Source organism: Artibeus jamaicensis, unplaced genomic scaffold, assembly GCF_021234435.1.
Source record: "Artibeus jamaicensis isolate MK-2021 breed Jamaican fruit bat unplaced genomic scaffold, CSHL_Jam_final contig_447, whole genome shotgun sequence".
Classification (NCBI taxonomy): Eukaryota; Metazoa; Chordata; class Mammalia; order Chiroptera; family Phyllostomidae; genus Artibeus; species Artibeus jamaicensis.
Genome location: NW_026521834.1, coordinates 1,518,871 through 1,540,170, shown reverse-complemented (window position 1 = coordinate 1,540,170; position 21,300 = coordinate 1,518,871). Strand labels below are relative to the sequence as shown.

General features: G+C 53.8%; 1 protein-coding gene across 1 annotated transcript; it reads right to left on the bottom strand.

Annotated features, from left to right (window-relative positions):
- Nucleotides 1-2,435: 2,435 nt before the first annotated feature.
- Nucleotides 2,436-19,710, bottom strand: INSRR (insulin receptor related receptor). The gene is made up of 22 exons (XM_037132549.2): nt 19,137-19,710; nt 15,140-15,691; nt 13,303-13,606; nt 13,067-13,209; nt 12,718-12,862; nt 11,708-11,922; nt 11,354-11,480; nt 9,789-10,027; nt 9,018-9,185; nt 8,729-8,924; nt 8,512-8,553; nt 8,215-8,435; nt 7,024-7,160; nt 6,777-6,939; nt 6,474-6,579; nt 5,785-5,837; nt 5,372-5,601; nt 4,812-4,922; nt 4,519-4,678; nt 4,091-4,220; nt 3,848-3,982; nt 2,436-3,605 (listed from the first exon to the last, which is right to left on the bottom strand). The coding sequence occupies exons 1-22, from the start codon at nt 19,219-19,221 to the stop codon at nt 3,362-3,364; spliced, it is 3,906 nt and encodes a 1,301-aa protein (XP_036988444.2). The 5' UTR covers nt 19,222-19,710; the 3' UTR covers nt 2,436-3,361.
- Nucleotides 19,711-21,300: the final 1,590 nt, after the last annotated feature.

The following is a 21,300-nucleotide window of genomic DNA, read 5'->3' as shown; positions in this document are numbered from 1 at the left end:
CCTGGGTCAGGCAGTATTGTCCCAAGGGGTTGTGTGTAGGAACCTCTAGCAGAAAGAAAGAAGTACTTTGCTGTGGGCTATGGCCAGGTACTAACATCTCCCTTGTTCTAACCACCAACAGAAGACTGTAGACAAAGGCAAACAACTTATGGACCAGGAGGAACTTCCATAGTTTCTACCTCATGGTCACTCCTGGCTGGACATCTAAGATCTGGTGCCCTGACATCCAAGCTCCCCAGATCTGGAAGGAGCACAGTGTTGTGGAGCTGATCTAAGAGCAGGATGCCGACCTCTTGTGCCCTCCTACCCTGCTCTTCTTCCCCATATGGTGACAACCAGGAACCACCTTGGCTGCAGCCTCTGCTTTGTCAGCAGAGCTGAGCTGCACAGGAACTTTGAGCACCTCAATTCATCCACCTCCACTGAGGCTTGGCTCAGTGGCATGGCTCCTCTAACCTCAGACCTCATCTATCCCAGAGAGTTCCAGGTGTCTCTGGAGGACTCCCACCTGACTGACCTCTCTACACGCACAAATATGCATAAGTTGGTTTTGAACTTGGAGGAGGTAAGACATGAGACCCATAGCCTTCAGATTCCCCTTGCCCAGGTGAAGGACTTGTCACAAGGATACAGGGACAGTTCCAAGGGATGGACAGTTCCAAGGGTTCTTTTATGCTAATCTGCCTCCACTCCATTCTGTTCCCTTCCTAGCCAGCTGAGGGTTATCCCTATCCTCCCAGAGTTCTGTCTGAATCTGGGAGAGAGGAGGAAATCATGAAGGATGTTTCCAGGATCTTAATCACTGTGTTTCCCTTTTGGCCTCTGTGGTAAGTTGCAGCACTCCTTCCCCAGATGAACCTATTGTCTGTTTTCAGCTGTCTCTGAAAGAGGAGACACTCCTTCCCTCCACAAAACTTCAGTGTATAGTTGGGAAGTCCCTTCTGAATTCAACCTCTCTTGCTATCTTGTTTAATCCACTTATTCTCTAGGATTTGGGGGGCAATAGAATTTGCATTTTTAGCATCTCTACATCCTTCTCCAAAAAATTCTTCTTGGAGAGCCACTACCTCCTCAGCTTTGGAGATAGAAAACAGAGTTCTTCTGATGCTGTTTCATTCTATACCCAATCCCTTCTTTAAGTCTCTATATTTAGATGATCAGCACTTCCTGAGAGTGCTGCCCAGCACAGTAGAAGTTAAAGGGGCATGGGTGATGAGGAGAGGGCTTGAACCCACTGCTGCCCTCTGGGTCTGTGCAAGTGCAGGGGTGCCTGTGTGCTCTGTGTGGGTGGGTGGGTCTCAGATCTGGGGCTTTTTGTGGAGTATTTCTTCCCTCCACCCTGCTGGACACCTGAGACCACCAACACAAAGGAGGAGAGAGCAACCTCCTCCACTCTTTTTTCTTTAAGCTGTGGTCCTGCCAGCAACCATTAGGGAACACTGTTGTTTCAGCCACCAATGGCAGGTGGGTCTGGCAGGGCACGGGTTAGGGGGTGGAGGTTGGACAGGTAGTCTTTTTGCCCAACTTGACCCTGTTGGGGTAGTGTTTATGAGTTGTATTTGTTATCACAGTCTCAGGCCCACTTCACTCAGGCTCTGCCTTAAGAAATCTTGTTTGTAGGGCAGCTGCTGGAGTGAGCAAATATCGGGCTCCAGGTGTGTGGCAGCCTGTGGCAGTGGGAGCTATAGCCCTGAGTATCTGCATACAGAAATTGCTGGTACAGGATGCTAAAAAGCCTGAGCCACAACCAGCCCCTTCCACCAAGATTTCAAGTCTTTATTCTGCAGCTCTTTCCCTTCAAATGCCCTTCAAATGGGAAATGAACTCCCCTGTGATCCTTCAACATGCCTCCAGGGCACCTCTGCTGGGGGAGGTAGGATGGAGTAACTGAGGAGTGCCAGACACAGAGACACTGCTCTGATACATCTCCTGCCTTGATGGGGGGCATCAAACATGGACTGGTGATGTTCTCAAGGCCTTCCCCAACCCCGTGTTCTGCCCACTTCAAGTCTGTCTGGGGATACCACAAGACATGCCTGCACATGCAAACAGCAAGGGCTGAATTCAAGATGAAGGGTCAGAATGTGATGGTGAGGCAGGGAGGCCAGATACAGGGTTCCTGCTGAGCTCAGCCACTTCTGGCTGTCTGAGCTCAGATAATAGCAGGATGGTCCTGCTTCACTGCCATGGCAACCCTGGCAGCTCAGGTCCTCAGGAGGTGGAGTTTGACAGCAGTGTATTCATGCTGTATGGTTGCCTCAGGGTCACCGCCTCAAGTCTCTAAGGAGGAAAAGAGGAAGTTCATCTAGTGTTAATCTCATAGAGATGAAGAAATAATGGGCTGCTGGGGACCAGGGTACAAATAGACATTGGCATTTATTGTGGCTTCCCCTGAGAGGGTAGAGGAGGAGGCAGGAGTGAGGACAGGGAGGAAGTAAGACTTTAAAAATTTCATTTATTTATTTTTAGAGAGAGGAGAAGGGAGGAGACACATTGATCACCTGTTGCCTCTCACGTGCCCCCAACTGGGTGCCTGGCCTCTAACCCATGCATGTGCCCTGACTGGGAATCAAACTGGTAACCTTTTGGTTCACAGGTTGATGCTCAGTCCACTAAGCCACACCAGCCAGAGTAAAACCAGCCTTTTAAAGCCTTAATAATCCAAGGGTATGAGGGAGATTGAGGGTATGAGACTGGGAGGAGTGAGGTGATTCACTCCAAGAGATACTCTAGGGGAAGAGGGAGGAGCACTAAACTTGGAAATCCCTGGGACAGCAAAGGAGAGGAGGAAGTGAGGGCAAGCCTACAGGGCCAGGCTGGTAACATGCTCACTGAGGGCCTGGGTGCTCCCACTCCACCTGGTGTCTGAGGCAGAAGGTAGGAGGTGACATGCAGTGGTGAGGACAGTCACATGGACACCCATTCACAGCAGCCCAAACATGGACAGAGAAGGTTCCAGTTCTGTTCTGGTTGCTTATCTGGTTTCAAGTGTGTTGATGGCCCCAGGGGTCCACAAGACACCTGGGTGCTGAGGAGGGGAGTTCAGCAGACAATACCTCTGGAGTACATAGGCCCTCTATTCTTAGTCTGAGTAGGGGCTCTTCGAGGGCCAGAACATCCAGTCCATGGCCTAACCACCACTCCTGCTGGGATCTTCTTTACTTTCTTAGGGAGAACTGAGGCTCCTGAGAAAATCTTATAGTGAGTCTGCTCTGCCCCCCAATCTTCCCTGCCCCTGCTCTCTGCCTCACTCATGGCCACTCCATGCTTAAGGGGTATGAAAATCTGCACATCTCACAGCTGCAAAGGTCCCTTCTTCTCTGCCCCTAGGAGGCCAATCAGCGAGGGAATGGGGTGCCCTTCAGTGCCCTGGACCCCCATTTTGGGGGCTGCAGTCTGAGGAAGTCCCTTTTGGGGTTCGTGGGGTGTTGGGCTCTGCATCAATGGGCAGGAGGGAAGCCTGGGTCCCCTGGCACTCCGGGCTGTAATAGAAGGAAAGGAGGCGGAAGGAAGGCCGAAGCTCCTCCCATATGCTGTCCAGGATGTGGGTGAAGGTTGGTCGCAAGCGCGGGTTCTGCTGCCAACAGCGGCTCATCAGCTCCTGACTGGTGGGGTAGAAGGACAGGGTCAGAGGAATCCACACCCCCTGCAACTTGTACTCAGAGCATCAGTCAGTATAAGCAGGAAGACAAAGGGGAGTACATGGGCATTGTAGTGGGGATTTAGAATTGGGGTCAGAGCTGGGATCAGTGGAAATAAAAGTGTCAGAGGTGGTGAACCAGATTCCTAGCAGGGGATAGGTGTAGGCAGGGTAGGGATGTGGAAGGGGCAGGCTGCGATGACTCACAGCTGAAGGGGACAGCTCTCTAGCTCCTCCAGGACCCCACCATCCATGACAAACTTGAGCACCTGCTCATTGGATAGACCCTGGTAGGGTTGTTCAGCCAGGGTCACGATCTCCCAGAGCACCACGCCAAAGGACCTGGAGGACATGTAGGAGGGCCTGAGCCCAGCACCCTTCATATGGGAGGGTGTCACCCCAGACCCCACCTCCACATCCCCTGAGCCCTTTGCTCCAGCCAAGCCTCACCAGACATCCGAGTGGGTGGTAAAGATTCCATCTTTGAGGGACTCGGGGGCCATCCAGCGCACAGGCAGCAGCCCCTTCCCTCCTTTGCGGTAATAGTCTGTCTCATACACGTCTCGAGTCATCCCAAAGTCTGGAAAGTAAGGTGAGCAAGGTGTGGGGCAGCGGAGCTTACACCAGCTTCTGCCCCAGGAATACCTCTCCCAAACTTCTCCACCTCCAGAATCTCCAAGAATCCTGGAATGTGAGGGCTCTAAGTACATCAGAGACTTTCCCATTCAAACCTCTCTGTACTCAGACAGGGAGACTGAAATTCGGGGTCGGGGGCTATCAGGGAGAGCTATGGGCCACACCTAGGTCCCTGGATGCCTAGCTTTGGGGAGATCGCTCTGTTCTTCAGGTTGCCCCCACCTGCCTGGCACCCTCTGTACCCCCAATCTTGACGGTGAAGTCCTGGGACACCATGCAGTTTCGGGCTGCCAGGTCTCGATGCACAAACTTGTTGGCAGCAAGGTAGGCCATGCCATCTGCGATCTCACCAGCCATCTGGATCATATCTCCCAGTCCTGGCCTTGGGAGCCCAGGGTTGTTCTAGAGCCAAGAGAGGGGGCTGGTGATGAAGGAACCTAGGGGCAGGACTCCTTACCAAGGACTGACCCCACAGTTATGCCCAAGCCTTCTCTGACTCCCCAGCCCATTGGCTCAGAATCTTCCTGGTCCTCACCTCCGCCTCTGGCCGCAAAGATCGAAGATGGCTCTTGAGGTCCCCACGGGTCATTAACTCCATGATGACCAGAGTTGGCTGGCCCTGAGAAACCACACCCAGGAGACGTACCTGGGATGGACAAAGAGCCTAGTTGCAGGTCCACCTCATTCTCCTTGATCCACCTGGCCAAAGTCTTGATCTGCTGTGACCACACTCCGACCCAGACACCAACCCTGTCCCTAACACAAACCATCAGCATTAACTAATCCTGACCTAACAATGACCCTGACCCTAACCTATGACCTTAATCATAGCTGATCATCATCCTAGTCTTTATGATTGGTCCAACTCTGACCTTGATCCCAATCACAATCCAATAATGATCTAGATACTCAATGTTAACCCCCAACCATGACTGATCTCAGCCCTAGCCATGATTCTACTATGGCCCTACCATGACCCTGGTTTGACTCAAACCCCAACCATAACCTTTACCCTACCTAGAGGCCTGACCTCATCCCTGACCCTACTCCTCTTACCTAATTATGATTTTGACAATGCCATTGACCGTCCCTTACCACATGGTGACACTTGAATGCCTTCATGACAGAGGCTTCCTTGAGGAACTCAATGCGTTCTTGTGGGCTAGCCAGTTCATTCACTGTCTTCAGGGCCACAGGCGTGGTCTCCTCTCCGGCCTCAAGTCCATGTGCCAGCCCTTCATATACCATCCCGAAGGAGCCCTGGCCCAGTTCCCGAATTATGGAGATCTGCTCCCGAGGAACCTCCCACTCGTCAGGGATATACACTGAGAGGAGGTGGGGGTCACAAGGCAAGGATACCACTGTCTGCCACTCCTCCACCCACTTCTCTCCTCCTCTGATTGGCTCAGGTTCGAAGGCTGCCTGCTCCAAAAAGGTGTCCTGCAATTTACCTCTCCTTCCCTCCTGTCTCTTTTCCACACCACCTGTCTACCCACACCCAGACCTACTATCAGAGGCACTGAAGTACTCCGGATTCACAGAGGCATAGAGAGTGTTGTTTCTGCAATGAGAGGTGAGAGGGTCAGGCTGGAAGTGTCCTCAAGCAGGAAGCAGCAACACCAGAGGAAAAGGAAGAGGGACAATGCAAGGAGGTGGGCAGTTAAACAGCCCTGGCCCTGATCAGCATGACCCTTGGGGAGCCCTGAGCACTCTCCAGGCTGGTCCTGGTCTTAGTCCTGGGACCTGGGATTTGACAGGCTGTGAATAGAGAGAAAAGGACTAGAGGGGCTCTTACCCCTCAGCTCGTCCTTAGAACCCAGCTAATCAAAGTCCCGCCCCAGTGTCCCTCTTGTATTCAACCTCAGGGGATATCTGAGATCCTGAGGTCTCCTGCCTCTCTCTCTGCTATGATAGGGCCAGCTTCATCAGTCCTCAGTCTGAGTGTGTTGACCCAGACAGAGGGGTTCCCCAGGATGTGGGACAGACTTTCATTGCTAAAACCAGGAAGTGCCAGGCAAACTAGGATGAGCTGGTCACTCTAACTGGAAGGTGTATCTTCCTCCATGCCAGCCTCAGGGGTGAATTACTGCTAAGGAAGTCCTTTCTGCCATCTCATCTACCACCTTCTGATTGCACTGACTTTATGCTAAGCACTCAGGGAGAGAGGGAGCTGGGAACCAGTGAGACCTGTCCTCACCTCTTCCTGCTGCAGAAGAAACCAAGGGCAGCGAGAATGACGAGCAGCATGAGCCCCACAGGGGTGACGGTGAGGAGGATGCGCAGCCCCCCGGAGTCTTCCTCCTCTGCTGGTCAGTCAGAGGACAGGAACAGAGGGCAGCAAGGGGAGGGTCAAAGATGGAGAAGTGAGAGGGTAGAGGACACTTCTCTTTCCAAATGGAAGACTAGGGTGGGGCAAGGGTGGGATGGAGGGGTCTGTGGTTTTCACAATGGGAGATGTGGCTGGGGACCTGGGTAGGTCTGGGAGAGAGGCTGTGTATACCTGAGCCAGGGATGTAAAAAGTGACACTTTCTGTCCAAGAGCCATTTCCAGCCAGCGAGGTTGCCCGCACTCTGGCAGAGTAGTTTCCGGGGGGCAGCAGGGCCAGGTGGACGCCCCCAAACTTGGCATATCGCAGGCGAGACACACACAGCACTGTGGCCTCCTGAGGACGACACAAAGCAGGTGGCTGGGAAAAGGATAGAGGCATAAATTGGGGCCGAGCTAGGGGGTCTTCTGGAGTACCTACCTCTCCCAAGCGGCGGTACTTGATTTCATACTTGAGGATAAGTCCATTGGGGTCAGATGGCTCAAGCCAGTGCAGGAGGACACTGCTCTTGCTAGCTGCCTCCCAGGCCACCTTCCCTGGGATACTATCAGCTTCTCCTGTGGGAGAGGGCATCAGACAGCCCGGCAACAAGTACAGTCATGGGCCACATAGTGATGTTTCTGTCAGTAATGGAGTGCATATATGATGGTGGTCCCATAGGATTATAACAGAGCTGGAAAATTCCTATCGCCTAGTGGCTTCATACCTGTCCTAACATCATAGCACAATGCATTACTCACATGTTTGTGGGGATGTTGGTATAAACAAAGCTACTGTGTTGCCTGTGTATAAAAAGTACAGCACAGCCCTGGATGGTGTGGCTCAGTGAACTGAGTGCCGGCCTGTGAACCAAAGGCTCACTGGTTTGATTCCCAGTCAGGGCACATGCCTGGGTTGCAGGTCAGGTCCCCAGTAGCAGGTGAGTGAGAGGCAACCACACATTGATGTTTCTCTCCCTCTCATTCTCTCTCCCTTGCCCCCTCTTTAAAAATAAATAAATAAATATTTTAAAAAAAGTATAGCACACACAATTATGTACACTACCCAATCTTGATAATAATAAGCACTGTCACTGGTGCATATATTTACTTTAATATACTTTCTGTAGTTATTTTAGAGTGTACTCTTTCTATTTATAAAAAAAAGTTTGCTGTGAAATAGTATGTGGTGTTATGGCAGCAGCCTCATGCATCTCGAGTGTTAACTGTGTTTAATTTCGCATTGTTTGTTCAGTGAGGCTGTACAGGTTTGTAGCACAGGAACGATGGGCTCTATGCCATATAGCTTACATGTGTGGTAGGCTACACGATGTAGACTTGTGTGAGTGCATTCTACGATGTTCACACAACAGTGGAGTGGCCTAACCATACGCGTCTCAGAACAAATGCCCATTGTTAATCAGTGAATGACTGTATTTCCTCTCGCCGTCAAATCAAACCCAAGGGAGCTAAACAGGACGGTTTGAAGACGCTCTAGGATTATGGGAACCGGGGGGAGCGAGGAAAGCGACGCCCTGGGGTTAGGTGTAGATCAGACCCTCTAGTTAGAGCACTAATTGGATAGAGTGCTTGGGGTCGGTGGTGGGCGTAGAACGTGGGGTGGGTTACTTACTGTGGGGCATGGTGCGCGCAAAGACGAAAGTGGCAGCGCTGCAACCCACTGTGTGCGCCGCGTGGTTGCAGGCATGGATGTCGATTCGGTATTCCGTAAAGTGGCGCAGGCCACTCAACACCGCTCGCTCTCGGGGTACTTTGTCCTCCTGGATCTCGAAATCTGAGTTGTTTCCCACGAGTCGGAGGGTCGCTGCGGCTCGACTGTGCCTCCCAGAATCCCTGGAGAGGGTTCCGGTGAGAGCCAAGCCCTCCCACCCCAGCCACACCCCTCAGCCTGGGCCCCGCCCCCACTCACCTTTGAGGGCTCTTATTGATAGACGTCACCTTCCAAGGGGATCTGAGGAGACCAGGGAGGGCCCCGTCAGGCCTGCCCAGAACTGCCCCGCCCCGGCAGCGGCGCCCCGCCTTCAAACCCACCCACAACCAGGCCCCGCCAACAAACTACCCTCTCAGCCAGACACGCCCCTTACAGGCCCCGCCCATTAGGTCCTCCCACCCCGGCCGCCACGGACTTGGGAATAGTGATCGCGTTGTGTAGAAAGTTTTCAAACTTCTTTTGGAACGAGGCCTCTTGCGCCTCCAGCGGTGGCAAGACTTGCCCCTGAGGTGGGTGCTGGCAAGGGCAGCAGCCGGGCTCCATCTCCGCCTGTAGTTCCCCATCTTCGCGGTCCAAGCGTGGGTCGTTGTTGCTGGTGGGGAGCCGCAGGCCTGGTGCATCAGCAGGGAGGGAAGTAATTAGACTGTCAGCACCCGTGGCCTGGTACCCCAACCCCTCCTGCCCAAGTCTCATCCCTTGCGCACCACGGTGGCAGTAGTCATTGAGGTAGAGGTCGTTGTCCTCTGCCAGACGCTGCCACAGAACTAGGTAGTAGGTGATGTTCCCGTTGCGTTGGGTCGGTGGCTTCCAGCGCACCAGCAGGTGGGAGGAGGAATTGGACGTGGAGATGACATCCTGGGGAATGGTGGGCGCTGGGGGTGTGAGTAGGGTACAATGGAGAAGCTGCGGATCCCTTTTCAAATACTGTCTGGTCATAAGCCCCTCTCTGAGTCCAGCCCCACTTGTCCCAAGCAATAAGTGACTCTCTCTCAATCTCCTCTTCCTGGAACTGAGCATTTTGCCCTTCCCTTGTCTTCCAAAGGCCCTTGATTTGCCTCAGTTATTCCCCCTGCACTCTCCTACCCACAGTCTCCCTAGGATATAGATGAATGACCCCCCACACACACTTTTTTGATTTGAGAAAGAGAGAGGAAGGTAGGGCAAGAGAGGAAAGAGAGAGTCAGTCATCTATTTGTTATTTCACTTATTTATGCATTCATTGGCCAATTCTTCTATGTGCCCTTACCAGGGATTGAACCCACGCCTTGGTGTATTGGGATAGTGCTCTAACCAACTCAGCTGAGCTACCTGGCCAGGGCCTGCTCCCTAGTCTTTCTAGGATTTAAGTATCTGCCCCACCCCCAGCCTCTATGGGTCAGGTGTTCAGTGACCCAGCATCTCTATTTCTGGTGTCTGGGTTCCCCCATTCTCACTTGGACCCAGACATCTAGCTCCTGCTCTCTCCAAAGGCCTACCTGCAGGAAGGGTTTGGAGGTAGATGATGGGGCTCTGTGCTCCTTGGTGGGGGCTTTCCTCAGCAGTGGTCAGTGTGATGGCCCGCACAAACACTGCATACTGTGTCCAGGGCTTGAGGGGTGCTAGGATCACCCCTGGCTCCTGGTTGCGGCTTAGGGGGAGCTCCACATCTAGCAGGTTCCAGCTCTGGGTCCCACAGGCATCTGGACCTGTGTGCTCTGTAGCATTCTGAAATGGGCTGAATACCCCACCCCAAGTTTTGAGGAGCCCCTCCTCTCTGAATCACCCCAAGATGTCATTGTCATTTTTCCAGTATGCGTAAGGGCATCCAGAAGCAGATGTGGGCCCACCCTTTGGGGTAGGTGCCTTGTGGCATGACACTCACTGAATGGGTCTGCTAAGAGCTGGACCTGAGGCAGGATCCACAGTATATGTCTCTGGGGGGGGGGTGACCACACCCACACTGCAGGCAGTGGTGGTAGGGAGCTTCCTGAAGGACCTCTGTGATACTCTGCTCTTTGAGCCCAGAGGCAGCTGTAGGCAGTTGTGCGGACTGTGAGCTGCACAAGCCAGGGGTGCCATTGACATTGCAGTCCATGTTCGTGCTCCTCAAAGCATGGTTCAGGGACCAGAAGGTTTAGTATCACCTGGGAACTTGTTAGAAATGCAGATTCACGGGCCTTACCCAGGGCTAACTGAATCAGAATCTGTGGGGGTGGAGCCCAAGAAACTGTATTTAACAAACTCTGCAGCTCCCAGTGCTGGAGACCTTTCCTTACTACTGGGGCCTAGCAGAACCCTGGCCATTTGAGCAGGCCTGTTACCACTGACTTCCCTCCCTTCCTCCCAGGCTAGGAGGGAAGTGCTAGTGAGCAACTAAGACGTCTCAATTTTAATTCACAGGAAATGCTTCCGAGCCAGGTGGCTCCCATCCTCTCTCTACCACAGGAGGGGGATTTCTCCGCACAGCCCGCCCTCTCAGACTTCCAGTCCAAATCACTCTCCCTCCTCTAAGGATTTCTATTTTTGATTCCTGGCCATGCTTTTGGAGAAGTCCTTCCTCTGATCAAGCACTATGGTTACTGCCTTGGTCAGTACACTCTCTCCAGATCAAAGAGCAGCTTGTCTTTGGCTGTCCCTGCTTCCTTCCTACGTCAGGTTGTAATGAAATACTAGTCGAGCCGCATATAAAACTGAACGAGTTAGTGGGTCCTCCCCAGAACGTGGCTGGGTCAGGAGCTTGTGGTCAGTACAGATATTAGCCTAGTGAATTGAAGTTTAATTATCCAAGCCTTTCCCGCCGAGCCCCTTTCCCAGGCTCGCAGAAGTCCTGACTGCCCTCTCCATTTCACTGGATGAGAATGAGCCACAGAGGAATGGAGGGGAGAGGTGAGAGCTAGACGTGGGCCCGCCAGGGAGTGCGACTTGGGGATCCTGGTTTTCTGACTGTCCAAAGCCCCGCCCTGGTCTGCAGGTACTTGCCTTGGGTCGTGGCTACCCCGCGCCCGGCCTGCCCCGCCCCAGTTTGGGCCCAGCCGGGCTCTGGCTCTGAAGGGGTACTCACGACTCCTTGTAGTACACAATGAAACTGAGCAGGTCTCGAGCCTCCAGCGGCTCGTAGCGCTCCCAGCGCAGTAAGATGCGGTTGGCCTCCGTCACGTTGGACACGAAGCGCAGGGTGCGAGTCTGACCTGGGCGGGGTGAGGGGTGAGCACCTACTCTCAACCGTGCTGGGCACCTGGTGGAGCCACCTACTTCCAAGCCCGACTTTGACCCCGCAGCATTCCACCCCCAGCGCAGTCTCTGAAGAGAAGTTATCACACTGTCCCCTCCAAGAGGCCCCTCCCACCCGGCTGCGTGTCCGTGTCTTTCTCGGGGTTGTGTGCTCCTCCACGCAGGGCTGGGGTTGGGGCCTCACAGGCGGCGCGGTCTCCGTTGGTGCGGGGGTTGATTTCCGCCTTATTTTGCCGTCCTCGCGTGCCGGTCACCTGCTCCAAGTGGTAAATGTGTTCCAAGCAGAGGCGTGGGTTGAAGGCGAAGTAGATCTTGCCCACAGGAATGCTGAGCCCCACAGCCACCCAGGACCCCAGCTGCTGTAGGTTTTGGTTGTCCAGCACGTACAGAGTGTAGTTCCTGCCGGAGGAGACCTGGTTTCCAACAGGGGATGGGGGCAGGAGGGGAGGAAGTGCCTTATGGGCTCCTCTTGGAAAGGCTGTGCTGGGGGCATAGGGGAAGCGGGGTGCTCAGCCACCCACTCTCAGAAGGAGGTATTCATACACACCCACTCTGTGTCACTGGCCGGGAGTCACCCACACTCTTTTCCTCATCTTCGAAATGGGGTCCATAGTTTCTCTGTCTCCCTCCTTCCCTAATGTTCCACTGACTGAGCACCTGCTCTGCACCAGGCTAAGGAGTGGTACTCAGTGGGGGCTATGCCTCTGTAGCTGGAGTGTGGGCAACGCTGGGGGTACATGGCAACATGTCAGGAAACATGAGAAACCACTTGGCTGGATGGTAATTTAAAATATTCTCTTTATTTTGAAAAATCCTGACTACATTAAGGATAGGCCTTTACTGGCAGGTGGTAGGAATGGGTTTCAAACCCAGGCAGTCTTTTTCTGCGGCTGAGAGGATCAGATAACAATTACAGCCAAGCCGTGGAGAGCTATATGTAACTACACATTATATACTATACGCTGCATTCCAGCCATCATTTTAAGAGCTTTATACCTAACAACTTAAGTAACCATCATAACAGTTCTAAAAAATAAGCAGTGTTCATATTAACCCCATTTAACGGATGAGAAAATTGAGGACAGGATTAAGTAATCCACCCAGAGCCGTGCCCGTGCTCTTCACTATTTTGGGAGTTTAGGGGAGAAGATGTGATAGAGGGAGCTGGTCAGAGGCCTGTTTCTGACCCCTTACCCATCCACCATGGAGTCTCCCCGGATTAGTTTGAGGTTCTTGAAAAAGCTCAGGGACACGAGGGCAAAGGAGTGCTTGATTTTGAGGAAGCCAGTGATGGTCTCTACCAGCCCCAGGCTGTGCTGTAGCTCCTGCTCCAGGTTGTCTGGGGAGGTTGGAAGACAGGGATGGAGCAAGGGCAGGAGTGGTGGGTCCACAGGGCAGGAGCCTAAATGGGGTCCCAGAAAGGGGTCCTCAGGCTAGAACCCAGGGTAATAGGAAGTGGTGCTTTAGCTGGGCCACTGGAAGGGGCATGACAGGGAGGAAGGGTATGGCCAGGAGGAGGGGTGGCCCAAGGGAAGGTACTAACAGCCCTGGCGAAGATTGAGGATGAGGCTCCCCTCCACATGGGTGCAGCCCACCAGATCTTGTGCCACCTGGATGGAGTCGATAGTCTTGGTGCCAACTTTGCACTTTTTGGGGCACAGCCCCTCACACTTGTGGCAGAATATGCTGGTAGGGGCAAGCAGAGAGTGTGACATGAGCCCTGGACCAGTGTGGGCCTTCTCACTACTCAAGGGTGCTCCCCACCTGCCTTACACTCACCTACTGACATTACGGGTGAAGCCTGGAGGGCACTGGGCCAGGCAACTGCCCTCGTGGATACCAAAGGTAGAGGCATGGCTGGGCACAGAGTGCAGGCTGGCACAGAGCTCAGCTGTGACACAGCGCCAGGACTCATGCTGGTAGGTGCCTGGAGGGCAGGCCTGGTGGCAGGCGCCCTGGAAGTAGAAGTGGCGGCAGGCGACACAGGCTCGGGGATCATCTGGTTGGCTGCAGCCCCCCAGGCATTCTCTGTGGCAGCAGTCCCCACCAGCTGTACAGGCCAGGCCATGGGGACACGGGCACACTGTGGGCAGAGTGCTGTGTGAGGCTGTGTCCAGGCCTCCTGGGTCCTGGCCCTACCCAGTCCTTCTGTGGTGACACTAGTCTGAACCCAAATCCCCCAATTCAGATAACACTGGCTGCTGACTCTTCCTCAGACAGGGGCTTTTGAGGACAAGGGCCATGGCCCCTTTTGAGGGCTCCCAACTTCCCACAATGTCCAGTCAAGGGTGTCAGAACTCAGTACAGAGCAGTGACCTTGTCCATCAGGACTGCTGCTTCCCCTCCTGCTGTCCTGTCTAGGCCTGGTGCCCAGATCATTGCTGGGCACGGTGCCAGGGTGAAGCAGCTAGCTTCTCCTGAGCAGCTAAGTCTAGGGCAAGGCGGGTCTGGTAGTGTGTGGAAGGAGGGGCCACCACTGGTCATCTCACCCATGCCCCTGTCCATAACTCCTTCCTCTTCAGCTCTCTATCGCTTGGGCAGGAGGCAGCCCTAAGCGATAGTGGGTGGGTTTGGAGCTGGGGAACCAGTGCACAGTGGCAGCTGGGTGTCTGTGGGAGCGTGCATGTGGTGGGGGTCAGCCAGGGCATGTTGACACTATACACAAGAGAGGACATGCGGCAGCTGTGTTTACAGCCAACAGGGAGGCACCAGGGAGGTGAGGCTGAGAGGATACAGTAGGGATCTGGTTACTCTTCTGCCCCGATGCTGAGGGGTGAGGGGAGCTGACCTCCAAGAGCTGTGTGGAAAGAGCCTTAGTTTGGGGGACCCCAGATCTGCTCCCACACTCTGGAAGGTCTTCGTGCCCTAGAACTTTTCATTCCTTCTCCTCCCACCATTCCCTTCGTACTCCACTCCTCCTTCCTTTGGTTTCCTCTTCATGCACCTGCTTCCTAGAGCAGATCCCACCTCACAGACTTGTCCTTTCCTGTCCTGTCCTTTACGTGTCACCTCCACTTCTCTTCTTCCACCCAACTCCCAACCTTCCCATGACAATACTGCCAGCCTACCTTGGGTCACCTGTGCTGTGGTCACTTTGATCAGGAACAGAACTGCTCTCGCAGCCTAAGCACTGCTCTAAAGCTTTACAGAATAGCTCATTCCTCATAACAACCCTGCTCCCTATTTACACATAAGGAAACTGAGGCACAGAGAGGCTAAAATAACATAGCCAGTAAGTAGTAGAGCTGAGATTCAAACCTGGGCCACCTGACTTTGTATGTTACTGCTGGTCCGTACCACTTCTTGCGCAGCTGCCTTGTATCCTTTCATGCCTACCCTTCCTCCCCTGCCAACCTTGCACCTGTCCTTTACTTTCTCCATTGCTACCTGATACCATCTTGTGCCTATATCTTGACTACCTTATGCTACATCAGTTATTTGACTTTCCTGAGCCTTAATTTCCTTATCTTCCTTATGAGGCAAAAAAATAGTACTTGCCTCATAAGATGACTGAGAATTAAAACAACAACAGTGGCTGCACAGTAGTGACCCACACCATTCTGTGGCCACCCATCTGACCCTGTGCCCCCCAGTTATGTTCTGTGCCAGTGCTTACCTCTTTGGCAGTGGCTGGAGGTCCAGCATCTGTAGTCTGTGTGCCCACTGAAGGTAGTCCTGGCACAGGGCTTGCCAGTGGCGCCTAGCACGCCAGGACACACGTCAGCACACTCCTCGCCCAACTTGTTGCCCACAATGTGGTTGGCACCAGGTGAAGGCTGCAGCAGGCCCCAGTCAATGGTGGAGAGGTGGCAGAGCTCCTGGTTCTTCTCCACACGCACGGCACCACGCAACACGGCCCCCAGGGCTGGCAGCCCCACATCGCGCAGGTGCGGCATCTCGAAGATGACTAGCGCATAGCCCAGGAAGAGGTGGGCACCGCGTATGACTGCTAGGTTTGGGAAGAGGTCACGCAGGCTCTCCAGACCATAGACACGGAATAGCAGCAGGTACTCGGTGACTTGAGTGAGGCGTGGGAAGCTGAGGCCATGGAAGTCCTCGCCGGTGGCAGTGAACATGAGCAGGATCTGCAGGTGGCCTTCCACCACACTGCAGTTCTCCAGTCGCCGCAGCTCTGCCACCTCTGAGCGGATATCCAGACTGGGGCACACTGTAGGCACAAGCGGCCAGCAGTCGTCAGTGCAGTGTGGGCCAAGCACTTCATCCCACTACGGCAGCTTTGGAGGAGGGAGACCGCATGGGGAGCGGGGCATGGACTGGGAACTAGGCCCTGCTGTGCGTATGGGGTGCTCTTCTCTCGGAGCCTTAGAGGCCTCACTGGCAGCTTGAGGGGGCTCTGCCAGATGAGCAGCTGAGCCCCCTAAACCCACTTCCCCTTTTCCATTGGTGCCACTTTATTTTCACAGTCAGACTCCAGATCTAATGCCATCCTGACTCTTTTCCTTCTCTCATGCTCACAGCTTGTGGGCTCTGTCTTTAAAATACATCCAGAATCCAGCCGCTGGTCACCACCTTCACTGATTTCACTCTCATCTTCTGGATTCACAGTAATAGCCTCCCAAATGATTGTTTCACTTTCACCCTGTACCCTCTTCAGTCTATTCTCCACTCTATTTTAGGCCAGAGTGATCTTCTCAAAACACAAGTTGGATCACATTCCTCCACTGCTCAAAACATCCCAGTGGTCCCCATCTCAGTGACCAAAAGCCAAGGTCATTAACACAGCCTATCAGGCCTCTGCTGCTTCTCTGCCAACATCCCCTTTCTTTTTCTTCTTCAGCCACATCGACCTCAAATGAGCTAGCCAGGTTGGGGGTATTTGCACCTTCTGTTCCCTTAGGCTAGAAACATCTCTCTCTAACTGGCTTCTTTACCCTCTTTAAGTCTTTGCTCATATGTCACCTCAATGATACTTCTGACCATTCTATTTAAAATTGTGATAATCCCTATCCCTTTCTTACTTTATTTTTTCCCCATAATTCTTAACACTGGCTAGTATATAACTCACTCATTTTGTTTACGTTAAGCTCCAGAAGGTAGGAATCTCTGAATAATCTTTGTTGTATCCTTGGTGCCTAGTCTAGTGCCTGGCACAAAATAGGCACTTAATAAGTATTTGATGAGTGAATGAATGAATTCTGTGACTGTGAATCAGAAGTCTGAACTTCATATACTATACTTCTCTCCCAGATCTAAGGGACCTAGATAGTTGGTCTCTGCATTTGTTTACTTTCGAAGGGATATTACATGGCTCCTGATTGCCAAAAGTTCAAGTTTAAATTCCTGAGCCTGATATTCAGGTGTTGATAAACTGGTCCCTACTAATATCTACAGCCTCAGAAAGTTCCTCACCTTTGTAATACCATCAGCTATGGCCCTACAAGCTCAGATCAAGCCCCTGAAACCTTCTCTGACCCTCTGACCCTGAGTTGATCACTTCCCCTTCAGGCTTAGCAGCACTTAGTCCAGCACCCGTACCAGAACACGTGGGGCACTGACTCAACATTGCTGTTCATATCTCTATCACCCCCTCCAAGGAGGAAATCTTCTGAGAACAGGGCCCTTGTTAGTCAGCTCTGCATGTTCCCATGGTACCCTATTCATGGCTGGAGCCACTGGGCACTCAAGGACCGTGGGTTGAATTAATGGACATCTAGATCCTTAGTTTACTCTTTGGGGATCCTGATCTGTTTGGCTTCTCCAGGGCATCAGCCCCACTTCCCTTTCTCTCCCCAGGGCACCTAAGACCAGTCCCCTAAGTGGGCTGCCTGGTCCTGGCACTCACTTGCTCCCAAGCATATTTTCCATGGCTCCCCATTCAGGAAAATTCAAATCTGAACTCTTCCACTTCCCATTCATGTCCTGCTAACCTCTCCAGCCTCTATTCTCTCCCTTCCTACCTAAGCCCTTGACGGCATCACAAGTGTCACATACCCAGGCCCATCCCCTGAAGGTTTAAAGTGAGGTGGGCGGGCAAGGCTGGCTCCCTGAAACTTACTTCACACTTCCTGTTGTCATTAATGGTTCCTGTGCCTGACTGCCAGCAGCTCTGTGTGAGTGTGTGTGCCTGAGCACATGCAGGTACATACGCACAAAAGAGAGGAGAATGAGAAAACACTTCTAGCCTCTCCAGGTGAAGGCCAATCAAAGCCTTTGGAGAAGATGGGAGGTTCTGTCAGGTGCCCAGTGCCACTTCCCATCATGCCTCCTGCCTCTCTAGGGCTCCCCTGATGGGAGCCATTTGGAAAAATAAATTTCCGACTTTTACAGATTAACCCCTGCCTGCTTCCCCTTAGGACATGACCCTGTGCAAAGCTGCACTGGGAATGGGACATCTGGGCCCCCTGACCAAACACCAACCCCTCCATCCCCTCGGGGATGTGCTCCTGTCCTGACAACCATGATTCTGGCTGGCATCTTCTGTGCCCAGTCCTGGCATAGCAGCGGAGGTGGGGAAGTGGTGCAGGGAAGGGGCTATGCCTCGAAGGCAGTGCCTCTGTACTAGCACTCTTCGGGGACCCCCTACCCTAATCCATTTGCATCATTCTTGTCTCTGTAGGAAGGGAAGACTCCGCCCCGCCCCAGGAAGCCCCCGGTCTGAGGACCTCGGGTAGGCACCAAGCACTGGATTCCTGAGCCCGTCAGTCTAAAAGGGAAGGGTAGGTTTGGGGAAAGGAACATCTCCTAATCCTTCCCCTTTTGAATCCTCCACACTCAGCTTTTTTCCTCTCTGGCAAAGTCCTCAGCATCCCAATGAGGGCCACTTAGTCTATATGGTCCCACCCACCCTCAAACCCTACACTTGAGGATTGTCTAGCCTGAGGCACTAATAAAAAACCACCCCCACATCTGCCCCCACCACCCTGGCCGAGTGGCTCAGTTGGTTAGAGTGTCTGTCATCTGTGTATACCAAAAAGGGTGTGAGTTCGACTCCCGGTCAGGGCACATACTGGGTTGCGGGTTCAGTTGGTTGGGGCATGTATGGGAGGCAACCGATTGATGTTTCTCTCTTGCTCTCTCCCTCTCTCTCTAAAATCAATAAACATATCCTCAGGTGAGGAATTTTTAAAAATCAGCCCCCACCCCAGTGAATGGGCCCTGAAATGGGGATCATGGACAGGGCCCTGCAGGCAGGAGCTCAGGACCCCAGTCTAGCTTTACCTCTCAGTTTCCCGAGCCTTGGTTTCCGGTCCGAACAGTGAGTTCAGTCACACAACTGTGCCTAGTTCTCAGCTACCCATGCCTTTCCTGCCCATTTCCCGTTTAGATGCCCTGGAAGTGCTTTCTAAGACTCTCCTCCCTCACTTTGGTTCTCATTCAGGCTCCACTGGGGTCAAGGTTTCACAAAGCAGGATGGAAGGCATCCATTCATCTCTCAGTTTCACAGTCCTTCTCACCTCCCAGGGAACTGAGAGGAAAACACCCTCACGTAGGGAGGGAACTGCTCTTCTAGGTGGGAAGTCCTTCTGTGAGCTGACCCCTGTCTTCGCAATGCAGTAACTAAATAGATGCGTTCTGGCTGGAAACTCAGTTGTGTGGCCTTCCGGCTGGCTGGGAGGGAGATGGGGCTCCAGGAGACAGCACCAGGAACTCACCGTCTAGTGTGTCCAGGCCAAATCCCAAGGACAGGAGGATCACAAGCAGACATGCCACCCATGGCCACAGTCTGGGCACTGCCATTGCCCCAGTCCTTACTCTTCTCCAGATGGACGGGCCCTAAGGGACACAGACTCAGGCTTCCGAGGGGAGGGGGAGGGCTGAGACCAAGCCGCAAGGAGTCCCACACAGATATCGCAGGCGACAGAACAAAGGAATGACAAGCAGCCACAGACACAGTGACAGGCAGCTAGAGACGGAGACTCAGCGTGAAGCCAGAGACAGAGATGAGGACAGAGATGAAGGCAGACAGAGAGACGCCCCAGGGAGAGAAAGTCACACAGGGTGCAGAGGAAAAGGAGTTCAAGAGGCCAGCCAGCCCCGCGGGCGAGAGAAACCCGGAGAGCTTGCCGTGCCAGAGAGCCGAGAGCTTCCCGGAGAGAGTAGCGGGAGTCCCGGGGCACACGGGAGAGTCTTTCCGGATCTCCAGGGGCGCTTTACGCTCCCCAGCGCCCGCTGGCCCCGCTGGCTGCCGTGTCTCCCGCGCACACTGGGGCCCCCGCCCTCCCCGCTCCCAGTCCAAACGGATTGGTTTGCTGGGACCTCTCGGTTCTCTCCGCCCTTCCCGCCAAGCCAAAATATTTAGCCTGACAACTGAGAGGGGACAGGTCTGTTGGGGAAATAAGGCCAACATACGGGGGGTGAGAGGGGTGGGTAGTAGGCCAAGAACTGAGCTCCCTGGGCCCCGCCCTGCGGACTTTCCTCTAGCCGGGCTGCACAGCCCGAGGAACGCCGCGAGCAGCCCAGCCGTGTTCCCTGGGTTCTGCCACGATGCATTGACACCTGCAGGGTAACTTCGGGCAGCCAAGACCTGGCGGGGAGAGCTTGTTGAGACCTGTCGGGAACGTGCTTTGAGTTTTCTGAATATTTAAGCCCTTGGTCTGTCTTAGCCCCTCAGCCTCCCGGGAGGTCACAACATTCGCTTTGGGGTGCGAGGCTCCGTCCCAGCCAAGTCCCTCAGTTGTGACTAAGAAGCTGGTGGAGAGGGCAGTCACCTGTGGGGCCCCGCCTCTGTCCTTGCTTTCCTGAATTCAGGCTGCCGGGTTGGCCTGGTCTATCTGTTTGTCCCTGTCTCAGGGAATGGGGGTGGGGGGTAGGGGAGTAGGGGCTGCAGCTGTTTGTGCTGGGGCCCTGGGGGGGGGGGGGGGGGGGGGGCGGATAAGAGAGCCACGCGATGCACTGCTCTCTCCCTGGAGCCTTTGTCTGCGCCCGGACTCCAGTTTGTCCTCCAGGACCCCTTCTCCTCCTCCTCTCCCTGCTTGAGACGAAGGGGCTTTTGCAGCCACGAAGGCCCACGAGGTGTCAGGGGCTGAGTCATGCCCTGTGGCACCCTAGGTGCTGGAGATCCCGGGGCTTTTCGGGTGTGAGGCCTCCTAGGAATAACCGGTACCCAACTCCACCCACCGGCCGCTCCCGTGTCCAAGGAGCTAAGAGAAGATCTATTAATTTCTCCGTGCAGAAATCAATGCTCTTGTCAGGGAGGCGATCGATGCCCGCACAACTTGGACCTACCCGGCCGGGTGGCCAATGCTGACTGGGTCCAGGCCCCATCCCCTTGGGTCTAGGGCTGATGCTGGGGTCCGGAGGCGCAGCTCCGCGGGCGCTACAGGCTGCGTCCCCACCCACCCAACACTGGCGGAGCTCACACCTTTGCAAGCGGGCTTCTTGCACCACCCTGTGGTCTCTGCTGGAAGTTGGCATTTCGGTCCTTCTCCCGCTTTTCGGGAGACACTTTATCTTTTCTCTGACTTGATTTTTCCTCCTCTTGGTCCTGCGTTTGGTCTTTTTTTGGCCCCTTACCTTTTCTTCCTAAAGTTTAGAGAGCATTTCACTTAATTTACCCCAAGTGACATTACACACTCCCACAAGCACGTGCGCCGTGAGGAATGAGATCTGAGGCTGGAGACTGGCTACAAGGACTGGACGGCAATCTCTCCCAAGCTCAGTCACACCCCCTCCCCACTAAATGCAGCTACTTTAGGCTGGGGCAAAATAATGTATCAACTTCCTAGTTCTCCCACCCCGGAGACACCTCTGAGGCGTTCCGTGGTCTCCCCTTCGCGAATGCCGGAGCTTGGGAGATTTTGGGGGAAAAAGCTGGTG